General features: G+C 48.1%; 1 protein-coding gene across 1 annotated transcript in view; it reads left to right on the forward strand.

Moving 5' to 3' along the window:
- The window catches only part of Htra1 (HtrA serine peptidase 1), a 44711-nt gene extending 28319 nt beyond the window's left edge, over positions 1 to 16392 (forward strand). The window contains exons 4-9 of the mRNA XM_063244884.1: positions 8606 to 8800; positions 9816 to 9848; positions 10942 to 11056; positions 12666 to 12723; positions 14136 to 14231; positions 15682 to 16392. Coding sequence (XP_063100954.1) covers positions 8606 to 8800; positions 9816 to 9848; positions 10942 to 11056; positions 12666 to 12723; positions 14136 to 14231; positions 15682 to 15850 — 666 coding nt within the window. The 3' untranslated portion in view covers positions 15851 to 16392. The remainder of the gene's footprint in view (positions 1 to 8605; positions 8801 to 9815; positions 9849 to 10941; positions 11057 to 12665; positions 12724 to 14135; positions 14232 to 15681) is intronic.
- Positions 16393 to 16916: the final 524 nt, after the last annotated feature.

The raw sequence follows: 16916 nt of genomic DNA on the forward strand, positions 1-16916 counted from the left end.
ATTCATTTGCAGATTTTATTTTATTTTATTTGGGGGGGTCCTAGGAATCAAACTCAGGGCTTTACACTTGCCAAGCAGATGCTGTGCTGCTGAGCTATAATCCTAGCCCCTGATTTGCAGATTTAATAAAATTTGTATTGAACATCTCTCTTAACCAAACTCTCTATTAGGTGTGGAAGATGTAGCCACAGTACACAAAAGCTACGAGGCTTAAGATCTGGTGTGAAGAACAGGCGAACTGAGATAAATATGGGAACCAAGTACAAGAAAGGGGACAGAGGGGTTGAAGCAGCAGGCATTGGGGCTGGAAGCTGTCGTTAGATCAGGAGCTACCTGAGGAAGGATAGCTGAGCTGAGCTAGGAAAGACACAGAGCCAGCCATGGGGGGCAGAGGGCGACAGGATAATTTGGGTGGAGTGGGTTTGTCTGTCTGTCTGTCTTTCTTTCTTTCCTTCCCTCCCCCCTCTTTCTTTCTTTTTTTCTTTCTAGCCTGAAAGACCTGGATCTTGGATCAAGTGCAGATTTATTTTCTAGTGAGTTTATTAGAACCTTTCGTACCACAAGCCAGCACTTCTGGGTTAGCTGGTTTCTTTGTGTATTTTCTGTTTTTTCTTCACTTTGGTCCTTTGAGGTTCCCACCTATCTTCTAGAAAGCTCCCTGGTCTTACGTAGTCAGTTTCCTGAGAGTCTGAAAACACAAAGGGCTCAGAGGATTTCATCCCCCTCATCTGTGGCAGGAGGATGCAGTTTCCCTTAGCTGGTTTCCGAAAGCCATCCAGACCTTTCCATGGCAAGCTAGAAGTAATACTAATTATCCTAATAAACATGCTGATTAACAAGTCATTTTTGTCACATAAGGCACTGAAATCTGATAACAGGAACATGTGACTCATGGTATTTCCCTCTTTGTTTTGTCTGCCGCGCCACTCAGAGAAAACATTAGCCCTTCCTGTGACCACATTTTGCCATGAATATATATTTAATTTGTCATTGACCATGTCAGGTTATTTTTATACAGAAAAGAGGTTCTCTGTATTCCAAACATTGTTAAGTAAATTTAGGGAGAATGCTGTATCCCGAGCAGGGTCCCTGCACATGAGGCCATACAGGATCTTGGGCCCCTCATGAGTAATGAGGAGCCTGAGTGCCTTGAGCTCTATTCAGCAGATACCGAGGGGCGGCTAATCTGGATACCGAGCCTCCAAGCAGGGCAGGGGCACAGCCCATGTCCACCACTGACAGCTGCTGGACAGAAGCTGCTTCTTTGGCTTCTCTGATCCCCACCTGCCACCTTACACATGGCCACAAGTCAGGTCATGCACCCTGGCTGCAAGGCCAGGACCTGGCTAACTCAAGCCTTACCCACATGTAAGGCCCTAGTGGATCTTTTAAGATCTCACTTGTTCATTTATTCACTTCTTCATGGATTTTGTAAATATTTATTGCACATCTGTCATGGCCAAACACTGTAGCAGCATCTGCCTTGCTGAGGTCAGTGGATAAAAGTGGGTAGATCAGAGGACTGAAGTATGAAACAGACAAAAGTGACGCTTGGCCAACACGATGTTTTTCTTCCTCTGAAAACCACGGAGTATATACAGTCACTGTATGGTGGGCTTCCACACAGCACTGTTGACATTTTGTGGCTAAGTGGATATTTGCAGTTGCAAACATGTCTTGATATACCCTAAAGGAGACTAAATATTATGGTGGTGTTCATAAATAGTAAGGAGGAAGGTGACTCCATTTTTTCCTGTGTTCTCTGCCTTTCTGTTTTTGCAGGCAGCCCCTGTTTCTTCTTTCCTTACCTCTCCATATATCTGCCTCACTTTTCTTCCCTCTCTTGCCACACTGCCTCTCATCCATCCTACTTGTCTGCTCTCACTAGATAGCAATAATAATGTGTCAGCTGACAAAGGGGTGATGGCGACTTGAGGACACCTTCTTCTGGGCCTGGATATGGTGGTGGTCTCAGTGTCCCTGGAGCAGATCCTTCCTGCCCTGGCCTCTCAGCTGGGAGTCACTCCTCTGTGTACCACAGCCACCCTTGGCCTTGCAATCACCTTCCTCTCTCCAGTCCAAACCCTAATGTCTCAGTCGTGGTCAGCTTCCTGAGCATGTGAGCTGAGTACTCACAGGCCCTGGGCTCAGAAAGGCCCTGTGCCCTGAGGTCATGATCTGAATTGTATCTTTCATTCATGTTTTGTACTAGACATCTAGTGAAAAGGTGGGATATGCTGAGGGGCCTTGGCTCAGACATAATCCTCCTTCTCCTCCATCCCCATGGGGGGTTCTTAGCCTTCCCACTCCCCTTAGCTTCTGTGCCCAACCTTCCTTTCCATCTCTGTACAGTGGCCACTGCTACCCACCTCATCTAGAAAAGGGGTGGCATGGCTGTTCAGGGTTTGGTGTTACAACCAAAGCATCTTGGGGCAGTATATAGTGTAGGGCTCAGGCTGATGCCACTGGTCAGGGACAGGCTTCTCTCACCCACATCTGGTTATTGAGTGTGTCTAACCTGACAGAGGTGGCAGTGCCCTTGGAGCCGTTCAGGGTGCATAGGTTGGAGTGGTGAGCCCTTGGAAAGGAGAGATCCCTGCCTTGATGTCCTCATCCCCAGTGGGACACAGTACTTGGAGAGCTGCATTGTGAGGCTTGGTAGATATCTACACTTGCCACCTTTGTGACTGTCTTTGTGCTTAAAAAACAGAAATAGCAAATAAAAAAAATCAAAGAGTGGAGCAGGGGCTTATGCTAATACCTTTAATAGTATTTTAACCCACCTTGTGAACAAGAGGCCCGTGTTGTATTCCACACTGGGCCTTGCTCATGATGTAACTCAGAAAATCTTTGCTAATTTGGTCCACAGTCCATGGCCCTGCCACCTTTGTACCAATCCTGCTCATCTGCTTCTGTCCAGCTAACCCAGATTAGGGTGCTCCCTCTGTCTTGTTAGGTCCTGAGATGCAAAAGTCCTTTCCAGGACTTCTCCACGCTTAGTCTGCTCTCCTTAGGAGGCATCTGAGTCTCTTGGCATAGCTTCTTTCTGGGTACAGGGACAAGCCATTTCCTGCACTGCATATTTTTTAAAGAAAATGAAAGGTTAGTATAACTGTTTCCAGAAGGCACATTGAGTCACTCGGCTGAGTCTCAGCCAGACACTGCAACATCAGCCTTTGAAGCAGACTTTACCCAGCACAGGGCCAGGCTGGAAGCCCCAGTCCCTGAAAATGAGTGTGCTCTGCAGCTGGCAGATCCAGTAGATTCTGCAGATTCAGCAACAAAAATATTTTTATAACTGAGGAGTACTTTGTACTATTCAAAGGACAGAGAAAGAAGTGATTGGCTTGGCTCATTAGGTTAAAATAAAATTGCTAATATTTCTTTAGTTTTGGTTTTATTGGTTGGTTTTATTGCTCTTCTCTCCAAGCTTCAGAGAATGAGGTAAAAATGAAGTGAGTACTTGAGGGCTGTTAAATGGAAGCTGAGCTAGTGATGGCTGTGGCCGTGCAGGGTCCTCCCTGGAGGATGGTTGGTCAAGTGACTATCTAGAAAATTCCAGGAATCTTCTGTCCTCTCACTGCTGTAGACCTTTGCAGAGATCCTCTGACCTCACTGAAAGTTGTATAACTAAAAGATTTATTGAGGTCCCTGGGGCCTTTTTAATCTTACCCATATAACTGTTGTCTGGTAATAGAATTTTTGGGAAGTAACGGAGTCTTCTGGAAAGAACCCCTGATTGTCAGAGCGAGGTTACCATTGGCTGTCATCAGGCTCAACTCCCTTATTTAGAGAACATAAAATTGATACCCAGAGAAGTTAATCAAGTGGCCCATGCTCACAGAACGCTGATGTCCGGCTGAGTAGGACAGTGTTCTCTCAAGAATGTGGAATCTGAGATACAGTGTGTGTGTGTGTGTGTGTGTGTGTGTGTGTGTGTGTGTGTGTGTATACACATGGACACATCTTCACTTCCATACCACCTTATTGGACATTGGATAGAAAGCCCAGGGGAGCCATCAGCACAGGTGTTACTCAGCACAGGCTTAGTGGGGGTTCACCTTAGCTCAGTTAGGGGATCCATGGCATGTGTAGGGCCCTTGAAGCCAAGGTTTTGCACTGGGCCTGTCCCCACCCCCTGTCAGGCCTTGGTCGAGGATAAGCCTAACTCCTAAGGACACCATGGGATAAGCAGCAAGACCAGAAGTTCACCTTGAGGACACACTGGCTCAGCTCCCTTTTCTGGTCTTTAATTGTTCTTAAACTCATCTGGCACCCTATTCTGTTGCCCTAGCTCTGGACCACCCAGTTGCCTGAGCCAAAGTTCAGAGCAGCTCTTTCCTTCCTGGCTGATCATGTGCTCTGTGCAGCTGGGCATGGGGCAGGTGGGCTGGTGAGAGCTTCTGGAGGGAGGCTTGCACTTGAACCCCACCAGGGAACTGAGATGAAGCCTGTCGTGTCTGTCCGCAGTCATTACTGTGAAGGCTGCGTGTGTGACAGAGCAGGGGGAAGTACTGAGTAATGTGGGCAGGTTCCATTTAGGTCACCTGAGACACCTGTCCCAACACAGACATCTTGGGATCATTTTGTTGCTTTCCAGCAGAGTTCTCCTTCTATCCCACCACTCCATAAAACTTGCGTAGAAGAGTGCACTCTTATCAGAGTCCATTCTCAATGTTCGGGTCTGGTATGAGGATTGTCCCTGTAACATGAACCCCTTGTCCCCAGGCTTGTTTCATCTCACCTATGCTTGTTGCATCCCTGCTACAGCTGCATGTGTGTTTTAGGCTCATCATCATCACTGAAGAGTGGTCCAGGGTGCCCTTAACAATTGGGTGCTGCTGGTGGCCATGGAGAGTAATGTGCTGAGGTGCCTGTGGAATTCCTTTGCATTCCTAAGGAGTCATATTTTCACGTGGCATACTCACATCATTAAGCGATGTCTGGAGTGGTGGTGGCTGTCTAGTGTGAGAACAGGCTGAAATTGATGGGAAAGACAAAAAAAAGGAATCTCATTCTTGACGTTGTCCTTCAGCCTTTGATGCTATCCACCCTGGCACCATCCTGCCGTTGGACAGTTAGCTATTCAGTTTATTTTTAAGCTGGAATTTTTGTTACTCATAATACTCAAAATACTTGGATACGTGCAAATCATTTTCTGTATCGATTTATAATTAGCCCTTTTGGAAGGTCCTGGACTAAGATGCCCATGCTGAGGAGGATGGACTTTGCCCCTTTTTTATTCTGTGGGTCCTGCAGACTTGTGTAGTGATTCTTCCCAACAGATGGGAATCCTGAAGGCCAGGGTGCATGCGTAGATCTTCATGGCCCGGCTCTGTGCTCCTAGGAGGTGCACATGAGTATTGAGATTGTTTTCTGTCACGTGGGGTATTCTCTTTCATGAGGGCTATGCGTCCTAGAAGTCCAACTGTGGGGCCTATGTCTATGGTTTGTTGTATATAAATGGTTAGTAAGGGCTTCCTTTAACCAGGCTGTGGACTGAAGTCTTCCAAGCTTCAATTTCAATCTACAACACCATTAGCAGCCTGCCTATAGCAAGTATTTATTTCATCACCTATGTAGGCATGGCAAGCCTGCACTCCATGCCTGGGGCCTCTGACATGGTCCCCTGAGCTGTCTCTTCACCTAGTTGGGTGGCAGTGCATTGAGAGTTTTGGGTAATTGAGTTGTTCTTGGTGACTTGAGGACACTGTCCAGCCCAGACAGTTTCTTACGTGTCATCAGTCAGGGTCCAAGGAGGTCTGCAAAGAGGGCTGGGGTGCCTTGACTCACTTTCCCCATAAGATAGGTTGCAGGTTTTCTGGCTTCCATTGCACAAAAAGAGTTTTTAGGACGTGCCATTAAGAGGCATAAAGAAGGACTTGGGCCGAGTGTGAGCTGCTGGCTCTGATAGGGATGCTGAGGGCTTTGCTTTTCCACCTCACAATCTGTGTGTGTCTACAACTTGTGTTTTCCTGTTCCCGCAGCAGTGTGAGACTGAAACTGATGTGAGCGATGGGACCCTGCAGGCCCCTTTCTTCCTCTTCTCCCTGTCCATCTCTGCTGCTGTCAGAAGGAGGAATGACATCTGCCGTGTTTACTCCGCGGGCATGCTTTTGCGTGCTTCTGCGAGGCTCCAGAGAGATGGGGAGATGTGTGAGTGACTGTTAGGAGAGGGACTAGCGCTTTGCACATAGCCTGTGGCTGGTGCTGCTTCAAAGGGAGCCTCAGACTGTGCGTCTCCAGCCAGGAGCCTGGAGCCAGCTTTGATGTGGGCGGCGCAGGAAGCAGCCTGTGGACACGAAGCAGGGGCACTAATAGGGCCGAGCGGGCCAGAGTGCCGCGTGAGCCTGTGCAGGTCAAAACCAGCGCATGGCTGTGCCTTCCAGCCATATGTACATTTCGTCTCCCGCGGGTGTCCCCGTGGAGCACATGTCTAGACGGTGATGGAGTAAAAAGCTCAGTTACCAGCAGGAATTTGGCCAGATGAAGTATGTATAGCTGCCGAGCAGACGGGCTGAGGTGGACTGTGATTGAGAACGAGCTCTACTTGGATGTGAGTGGGGCTGCGGGCCTGGTGCTCTCACTGCCAGCCAGCACCTGCAGGGAACAGGGGCCAAATGGCCCCTAAAGGCGGCTTGACCTCATGGTGAGCTGTAAATCCTGCCTGGCTGACATCTCGGCATCACGCCACTCCTTTTGCAGGGATTTCTGCCTATAATTAGATGTCTGGAAAGTACAACTCCCGCATTCTGGGAGATCAGGTTTGATGGCTGGGAAATTTATTCTCTGGCTCTGATAAGGTTACTCATTGGCTATGAGAAGTCCCTCTATGACTGAGCCTCAGTTTCCACATCTGTAAAATGAGAAGAATTATGCCCTAAGCCCCAAGATTTTCATGGAAGTGCTTTGTTGTCTGACAGGCAAAGTGTTCATTCCTTTCACACAAATTGAGGACTTATATGGTGAGACCCTTTCCCCTGCCATATGTGTCTGCTTGCTTCGTTCTGTCTTATTTCATAATCCATGGCACATTTGAGTGTATTAAGACTTAAAATGAGGGACCGGGGGTGTAAGTGCCTGATTGGCACACGAGAGGTCATGAGTTTGATCCCCGGCACCAAAAAAAAAAAAAAGAAAAGAAAAGAAGAAACAAAGATTTAAAATGAGATGCTAATTGGAGCTACCCTCCAGTGCAAGGGTGACTGAATGGCCACTATGTAGCTACCTTTCCCCCTGTGTTGGAGTGAGGGCTGCTGTTTGAGGAGACTCATCGAGCTCATCACTGGTGTTTACCTTGTCCAAGCCTGTGTGGTTCCCCAAGTGTGAACAGCTTTGCCATATTTGAGCCAGGCTTGTCCATGGAGTGCTTTGGGCTCATGGTGGCTGCAGTGAGTGTCCCCTGGAGGCCTTGGCCTCCCAGGACAGTGATGGGCAGCATGTAGGCCTCAGTGCCTTCTCCTCTGTCCTCACCACTTCCTACAAAGTGTTTGTCTCCTTCCCAACATCTACTGGGCCTGCGCTCAGACTTCAGAACCAAAGATAGGGACAGAGTTGTCATTAGGTCTCTGCAGACATGGAGTCTGGCTGGGCTGGGGCTGGAGTGAAATGCTGATTAGTATCTATATGATGAGTCCTGCCTGGAGCCTTGGACCTGGTTCCCAGGTTGTGGCTGAGATGTGCCTGGGTATGAGCTTGATTTCAGCCCGCATTGTGCCTCTCCTTTGGACAGCAGGACCAACCCATCCAGGCAGCTTCTGTCACCTGTCCTTTTGCCTGCCTCTCAGGTCCAGCCTAGAGTGTCTGAGTGCACATTAGCAGGCAGCCCCACCCGCAGACTGTTGTTGCTGAAGTCATTCCTGGCTGGGGCTGCTGGCTCAGGCCCAGGGTAAACATGTCCTGCTGAGCTCTCTGTGTGCCGTGCACTGGACACAGGAGTGTGGGACTATGTGGGGAATGTCGCAGGGAGAGAGAGGTCCTCAGGCCTTGCCGGTGGATGAGGAGGCCCCCAGCTGTTCTGCCCAGTCCCAAAGCCTCTGAGACTCCTGGTGGGCTTGATGGGTCCTGATTTACTCTGAAGCATTGCTTGGGGCTCCTGGCTCTACCAGCTTCCTTAGGCACTGGGATGAGGCTCCCTGGACTGGTTGTTCCGTGCAGCAGTGCAGCTCCTTGTCTGCAGGTCTCCCCGTACCCTCAGGACGTGGGAGGGGCTGGTGTGAATAGTGGGCCAGGAGTCCTACAGGCTCAAGATCCTTCCTAGGCCCTTTGCACTCTGAAAGCATCTCAGGCATGTTTAAGTCCTGAATCCATTCCATGGCCCTCTGTCATCTGCCCTGGAGGTATCAGAGCAAGTGTATACTGGTAACTTTAATGTGATCAGACCCTAGGATGGTCTCCAGTCACCTCCCCTTGTTTTCTTTGACATACATCCTCAGTATCTGCTCCTGGAGAGCTTCTAGTGTGGTGGTTATAGCAGCCTTCCGGTCCCAGAAAAAGAATGTCATCCCTGAGCTCAGTCCCCATAGGGCTGTGTCTTCTTGTGATCCCTCACTGCTTAGCATTCTGTTGTGTCTGTGCTCTGATGCACCTGCCCTTGTGGTTACAGGGAAAGCTGCCTGTCCTGCTGCTGGGCCGCTCTTCGGAGCTGCGGCCTGGAGAGTTTGTGGTCGCCATTGGAAGTCCGTTTTCCCTTCAGAACACAGTCACCACTGGAATCGTCAGCACCACCCAGCGAGGTGGCAAAGAACTTGGGCTCCGGAACTCAGATATGGACTACATCCAAACAGATGCCATCATCAACGTGAGCCACCTGCTCTTCTTTCTCCAGTAGCTGGGGCTTCCAGCAGGTTTTTGCCAGAGGCTTAGGAAGCGGGATCGAGTTAGGATACCTGTAGTATTATTAAAGAGGATACCTTTTAACCCCTAAAGCAGAGGACACCAATAGTTGTCAGTACCCCATTAGCAATCACTGCCTCTCCTGGGAAGGGATCCTCAATTTTCTAAGGGCTGTGCTGAGAAGAGGTCCCATGTCCTACCCAGGCAGGATCCAGTCCTGCTGGTCTCTCAGGCACACAATGAGGACATGTGGAGCCCTCCCTTTCTGGCAGGAAAGACTTGCTGCGCACACACCCTGCACCCTTCAGCAGGCGTGAGCCCTGCCTGTGACCAGAGCCCTTGGCTACAGGCAGAGCATTAGGCCTACAGCATTCCCTGTGGCTCCCTTATAAAGCTGGGGACTGTTTCGTGACATTCTCTAATTAATTCTTAAATGTCTGTCTTGTTTCTCCACTTCAGCTGTTTCCCTGAAGGATTGGTGTTTCTGAGAAGCAGTCTTTTTTTCCTCCACCACATCTGTCTAGCAAATAAGAAATGTGTTTTGTGTATTTGTTGCCTCTTGTAGTTCCCCTGTCCTGAACTACTTTGTAATCTGCTTGAAGTCCTGGCACTAGAATAAACCATATGGATTCCAGCCCCAGCAGCAAGGCTAGGGTCCCTCAGAGGGGGCTGTGAAGATTAAGTTACTGTGATCTTGGAGCAAGTGGGCTGCTGGCCCTGTCCCAGGAGAAAGTGTTAGGTTCTGTCAGGCCGCTTGACTTGAGAGCCAAAAACTTTCCGTTTATGTCACATCTCAGGATTTCTGAAAATTGTAAGGTCCTTTTTTTCCAGCCAATTATTGGATCAACAGGAACACATCTGAGGGAACAACCATCCACCGTAGTGTATTAGGCACAGTGCTCAAAGTGCTGCTAGGGAAGAATACAGATTGGACCATGTTGTAACACAACTATAACAGTTTTATTTCTGTTTAATTGCAGTATGGAAACTCTGGAGGTCCATTAGTAAACCTGGTAAGGCCTTTCAATGTCTGTGTACAAACTGTTTTGTTTTGCTTTCTTTTTTTTTTTTTTTTCAGTATGAGCTTGCCAACACACATTATCTAATTCTTTAAAAAGGAGCTCTGGGACTGTATTGTATGTTTGCATATCACCCACGTGACTTTTCTAGAAGGAATGAAGGGCTAGGAACAGTAGACCAGAGCTACAGGTAAATGCCTTGGAGTTCAGGTCCAGTGCAGGCAGAAGGGGACGAAGGCGGCTCCTGCGGACCAGATCTTCAGGGTGGGGGTGTGGGTGGAATGGTGGAGGGTGGGAGGAGAAGAGCTGGCCTGGCTCAGCCACACACTTTCCTGAGGCCGGATGCCTCTCTGAAACATCTGGAATGCAGAAGAGTTACCCACTCAGAGCCATCTTGTCTCAGTCTGTATTTAAATACACCTAAAAAGTGAAGCCTTTGTATCACAGACTGTGGGCTGCTGAGGAAACAGAGGCTGTCTTTAGCAAGTACTTCCTTTGCCAGCAGACAAACCTAAACTGCGCCCCTCCTGGACCCCTGTGTCCCCAGCCCCACTTTGCCCATGCTGCACTGTTCTGGCAGGGAAGCCCGCCAGCCTCAAGCTCTGAGGTGGTTTCTCCTGGCCTTGGGAGTCATCTCAAGGCCAGTTGAAATGGAAGCATCAGGAAAGGGTGGAGGAACTTCTTAAGAGTCCTAAAATATATTTTGTGTAAAAAGAGCAAATACTGTATATTTTGAAACTATCTGTCCAGCAGGGTGATCACCAGGTTCCAGTCTGGAGCGTTTATCAATTCTGTGGAAGCCAAGCAGGGCTGAGACTTACACAGACATCCTGATTTCCTCCCTGTGCCACCCTGAGATCCTCATGGACTTTTTTTATTATTTTAATTTTATAAATTTATGAGGTACAATACAATGGTTCAAAATACATTGATGCCTTGTGTGTTGATCAAGTCAGGATCCTTAACATTTCCGCTTCCTCAAGCATTTTTCAGAGACTTCTTTCATAGAGATTCTCCATTCTCTTCTAGTGTTCACCTGCTGCTAGCCTTCTTAGATTCAGTGAGCCTTGTGCATCTTGCTTTTCAGGATGGCGAAGTAATTGGAATCAATACTTTGAAGGTGACAGCAGGAATCTCCTTTGCAATCCCTTCTGATAAGATTAAAAAATTCCTAACTGAGTCCCACGATCGACAGGCCAAAGGTAAGCAGGGGTGTTTGGAGATTCAGTCCTTTAGGCTGCCCTTTGGAAACTTAGACAAAGTGGGTGCCTACCAGGAACAGAAAGGGAGTCAGGCACAGTGGTGCACACTTGTGCAGGAGGATTGAAAGTTTGAGGCAACATAGGGAGATCTTGTCTCAAAATTTACAAAAGGGTTGGGGATGTAGCTCAGTGTTAGACCACTTGGCTATCATGTGCTAGGCCCTGGATTCACTCCACAGCACCAGGAAAAAGAACAAAGAAAAAGAAAAGGGAAGGAGGGAAGGAAAAAAAGAGAGGGAATGTATAGTATAAGCCAGTAATGGTGAACCTAGGGCACTGTTTGTATCATTGAAAGCTCTGGAAGGTTCCCCATCCTGGTAAAAGCCTTTGATTTTAGGGCATGGATAGCTGACCATTTTTGTCATATGATCATGTGAATTTCACGTGGTTCTCAGCCTTACATATATGAGGCACAAGCCATCATGACTTGTGCATTATTTCTCTTTGTTATTCATTTGTATCACCTCATACTTTTGCTGCATTTGGTAGGAATTTCCAGCTTCATTTTGTTGATAAGAACGGAGATTCAGAGAGCTCATTCATTCTGCAAATGTTTATGGTTCGGCTCTGAATCAGCCTGGGAACTGGGCAATGGGCTGCTCTCCAGGGGCCCCTGCAGGCATGATTTTTACGTTCTGCTGGGGGAGAGACTGGCAGTAAATAATCTAATAAGATAATATCAGACTGCAGTGAGTGCTGCCAAGACAATGAGGCATGGCAGGTGACTACAGAGTGACTGGAGAGGTTGATAGTGGAAGCAGCGTGGCCAAGAGATGCCTCCCGAGCTGCAGCCCGGTGAGGAAACAGCAAGCAGGGGCAGCGCAGCATTGCAGACAGGGAAACAGTAGCCTGGGTATCGACAGAGTGTATGTGGCCTTTCAAGTGGTCCATGGGGGCGGGAGTGCAGAAGCTGTGTACACTGACACAGGACAGGTGTGGGAAGCCAGAGAAGCAAGGCTTACAGTAGGCCAGAGTGCATTTTTAACTGCATTTGGAATAGAGAAGCTCAGGTTCTGGGTGATATCTTTGAAAGGAAAGCCCACTTCAGTACTAGAAGGAGGTGGCTGCTGCTGCTGCTGCTGCATGTGTGTGTGTGTGTGTGAGTGTGTGTGTGTGTGTGTGTGAGAGAGAGAGAGAGAGAGAGAGAGAGAGAGAGAGAGAGAGAGTTAAGAGCCAACAAAAAGGCTCTGCCAGTCACCCAGAGGGAAGTCCCGAGGTTGTGGAAGAGGATGGTGGCAGTGAATGGGAGCAGAAGGGTCCCGTTCTCGATGTCTATGGAGCAGAGATACAGCCTGAGAAGGGCCAGAGATCAGGATGAGGCGGTGAGAAACGGGAACTCTCCTGTGTTTCTGGTGATTAACTCAAATATTGGAATGGGACTCTTGGAAGATCTCACAGCAGGTGGGGACCCAGACCAGGACTGAACTGCAGCCTCAGTGTGTCCCTCTCGGGTCCTGGCCTCATATTGCAAACTGGAGTATTGGGACCCCTGGCTCTCTGCCACTCCCACCCAGTGGGATGACCTCTTGTTCCTTTGTTGTCACACCAGGCAAAGCCATCACCAAGAAGAAGTATATTGGGATCCGAATGATGTCGCTCACATCCAGGTGGGTAAATAGGACACAGATGTCTGCCCTGCACTCAAACCGAACTCCCCCCCCCCCGCCCCACCTCGATAAACTATACGCTGCCTTCAGACCTCGAAGCTTCTGCTAGAAATTAAGTCCCCCTGGGAAAGAAGGGGGGGGCATTGGCCTCTTTTGTTTCACTCTTCATCTTTGTTTTTTGCATCTGACCATCAGAGAGAGGGCTTCTGCCTTCCTGTTTGAAGACAGCCTGAATAGTGTGGGGGCTGGCTCCCCGCAGCTCCCTCACACCTTCCTCATGCCACTTGCTCTGTTGAAACCCACGTTCCGGGAGTGTCCCAGTGGCTGCCCAGCTGCTGCAGCTCCTGCCCCTTGTTCGCTCTGTAGCCATGGGCCATGGCTGCAGAAATGCTGGGGCAGGCCCCACTGACAGCTGTGATGACTGATGGGCTTGTTTTCCTGAGCTGCTGGAAATTGCTGCCCGTGGTTACCAGGCCATGACATACTGCAGTGTGAGCCTGGATGAAAAATGGGGGTGACGTCATGAGTCCTGGTGACCGACCTAGCTGGCATGGCTGAGCTGTGTCGTAGGCTGAGTGTGTAAAGAACAAAATACATTGATTTTCTGTAGATAGGTTGCTGTGAATTATTGTAATTATTAACTAGTAAAATGTCAAATGTTGAGACATTGTCAAAATGTTGAGACATTTTGATACATGTTACGGGTGGTGGTACCTTTCCCAGTATTCCATAAGAAGGAATAATTTGCCAGGAAAAAAACCACTTTGGTTGTTTTTAGGCCAGGAGAGATGGAGGTGTCTGGAAGGAGTACAGGCTTTGGGGTCGGCTTTGGGGTTGGGATGCTCTCTGAGCTCCTGTGCCTCCTAGCTGTGACTCCTGAGTTCACAGTGTCATCTCCAGGATGACCATGACAGCACAGGTTCTTGGATCAACAAGCAGAGGCAGTGATCACCTGCCATAGTGCCAGGTGCTGGGGTGGGCACCTTACCTAGACAGCCCCACCTGATCCTCTAACACCCCATCTGCAGAGCACTCTTACTAGCCCATTTTGCAGCTGAAGAAACAAAGACTCAGAGAGGTCAAGCAAATACCCACAGCAACACAGCTTGCAAATGGCAGATGTGGGGCTGTAAACTAGGCCAGCTGTTCTATTTTACCGCTCCTTCAGTGGTAGCTATTATTAACTAATAATAAATAATGGTAATTCCAATTATGATTAAAGTATTTCTCTACTATTACATAGTAAACCTTTGATTCCAGGAGGCAGGCAATTTTAAAGTAGAATCAGAACTCTTGGAGGAATTTTTACATTGGACTCAGAGATGCGACGGGAACTTCATGAAAAGGAAATGTCAGCAGAGGAAAGCCTGATGGTACTTAACATTAACATGAATACTTTTCCTCTTGAGCAGCAAAGCCAAAGAGCTAAAAGATCGCCACCGAGACTTTCCAGATGTGCTTTCGGGAGCGTATATTATTGAAGTAATCCCTGACACCCCAGCGGAAGCGTGAGTGAGAAGTGTCTTCCCTTTTGCTAATATGTATTTTTTTGTTTTGTTTTGTTTTTTGAGACAAGGTCGCCCTATGTAGTTCAGGCTGGCCGTGAAATCATTGTGTAGCCCAGGCTGGCCTCAAACGTGCAGTGATCCTGCTTCAACCTCCTAAGTGCTAGGATCACAGGCATGCACCACCATGCCTGGCCCCTTTTCCTGAGAGGTAGTGGGATAAGGCAGTGGTTTTTTTTTTCTTTTTCTATTGGTTCAGATGACTGTATCCACTCTTGACAAATGTGATTGGACATCTTGGGTCACTTCTGGCCCACCTGGGCCCACAGTTCATCCACAGAAGGGCATTTATGGCCTTCAGAGTCCTTGTTCTGGGCCAAGCATGGTGGTACATACCTCTAAATCCTAGCTACTTCCGAGGATAAGGCAGGAGAATCTCAGTTCAAGGCCAACCTGGGCAACTTAAGTGAGATTCTGTCTCAAAATAAAATTTAAAAATGTCTGGGGTTGTGGCTCAGTGGTAGAGTGCTTGCCCTGGACTTAGAGTCTGTCTGTCTATCTCTCTTGCACGCGCACACACTCACACACACACACCCCACACACACACTCATCACACATACATATCCTTGCTTTGCTTGAGGTCATTCAGATGGGAAGAGCAAAAGCAGGGTCAGGAGGTGTCTGGATAGCATGGCTGGAAGAGGTTTTATGGAGCAGTGTCCTCAAGACCTTAGGACCAATCTCTCAGAACCTTTTCTGTGTCCGTGACCTGCCAGTCCATACCTGTTAACACCTTTAGAGAAATAATTCAGGTGACATCCAGAGAACACGAAAGAAGCATCTCAGCCAACAATTAGGACTTGTGATCTGTATTGACGTAATGTTCAAAGACAAGTGTGAAACTGGGGCTGAGCCGGAGCTGGTTTGCTAGATGCTTTTATATGACTTGTAGGCAGAAAATATTTTACATGGTTGGAAAAATTCCACAATATTAGTATTGTGTGACATGTGACAGTTGTATGAAATGCAGATTTCAGTGTCCTCAGGTGTTTAACGGAACACAGATGTACCCACTACAAACTGTCTCTAGTGATGTTGTTTTGTCATAGGTAAAATGTAAGGTTACAGCTGTAGTAACATGGAGGAAGTGTTATCTAATAGAATAACTGAGCACTGCCTGTCATAAGCAGGTTGGCCATGGTTGTGGTATGTAGCAGATGCTATCTGATAGATCATTGCCTCTTTGGGATTAGTACATTGTAACATCACACAAGTACACATAGGCATTCCTGCAGTGAACACAGTTAATGATTTGGCCTAAATCTCTCAAAAGGAAACGTTTAAACCACTCTCGAGTTCATCACTATCACCTAGCAGTATTTGTTCTGCGCTTTTTGGTTCTAAGCTCAGGAGGAATGGAGACGTAACCAGTGGGTTTCCTTTTGTCTTGTAGTGGTGGTCTTAAGGAAAACGATGTCATAATCAGCATCAATGGACAGTCGGTGACGTCTGCCAATGATGTCAGTGACGTCATAAAAAAGGAGAGCACCCTGAACATGGTTGTCCGCAGGGGCAATGAAGACATCATGATTACAGTGATTCCTGAAGAAATTGACCCATAGGCAGAGGCATGAGCTGGATTTCATGTTTCCTTGAGAGACTCTCCCGTGGACGATGCATGAGAACTCTGGGCTGCTGGCAGAGGACACCCAAGACTTTTGACCTCCATTTTGCTCATTGGGTCGAAACCGCCTGGCCAACAGAACCCTTCTTGATAGTTTGCAGGCAAAACCAGTGTAATGTTGCCGACGTGCAGGCAGAAGCTCCACCCTTCTGTACCCTATGTATGCAGCGCGCTTTTTCCTGCCAGCTTGGGCTGTTCCTGCTTAGTCAACATTTGTCTCCTTTTTTAACTGAGTCATCATCCTGTCCAACTAATGCGTTTGATGCAATGCATAAATAACAGGAAGCTCTGGGAGCCAGAATGGTCCTAGGCCTGTTTATGCTTTGTTCCAAGTCAGCGCCCAGGGGAGGCCGATGCACCGAGACCACACATGGGTGAACGCTGGCTTTCGGATGGCCAGAGTTGCCTCTTCTAGGATTCTGTTTGGAATGGGAAGTATGATGACTTTGAGTTTGAGCTATTAAAATATTTCTTCATACATTTCTGTCTGATTTGCTTTTTTTAGAAAGTTGGTTGCAGTCATTTAAAAATGAGCGTGGTGTCAGTGGGCTCCACAGTATATCACACTGTCCATGCAAAGTTGAGCTCTCGGTCTTGTAAGTTACTCCAAAATCACCCCATTGGATTTCCCTGTGTTATACAACTATGTCCAGCCTCCGTGGCTTTATGAACTAGGCCTCGAGGACAGTTCCGCTTGCATCTGGAGCTTTTCAAACTATCTCAAGTCTGTTGACCCCATGCGTCATGCAAACAGTCAATAAAGGTTTTCCGGGCCTCTGCTCTGGACCAGGCACTGGGCCGAGTGTGGAAAGCTAGCCAGAGCAGGATAGATGCAGGAACTCCCTCTCCTGAGCTTCACCCCGGAAACTGGGTCTCCTCCTGAAAGGCAGATGGTTTAGAAGACCATGCCACAACCCCGGGCCTGGCCTATTGTAAATCCCTAGCATTCACAGAGCTGCAGCCACTCATTTGTCCTGAGTCTGAAATAAGAACTAGATCTTAGT

This window comes from Cavia porcellus, unplaced genomic scaffold (genome assembly GCF_034190915.1).
Source record: "Cavia porcellus strain 051 isolate PalLab524CR breed Dunkin Hartley unplaced genomic scaffold, mCavPor4.1 scaffold_2, whole genome shotgun sequence".
In the NCBI taxonomy this organism is placed as follows: Eukaryota; Metazoa; Chordata; class Mammalia; order Rodentia; family Caviidae; genus Cavia; species Cavia porcellus.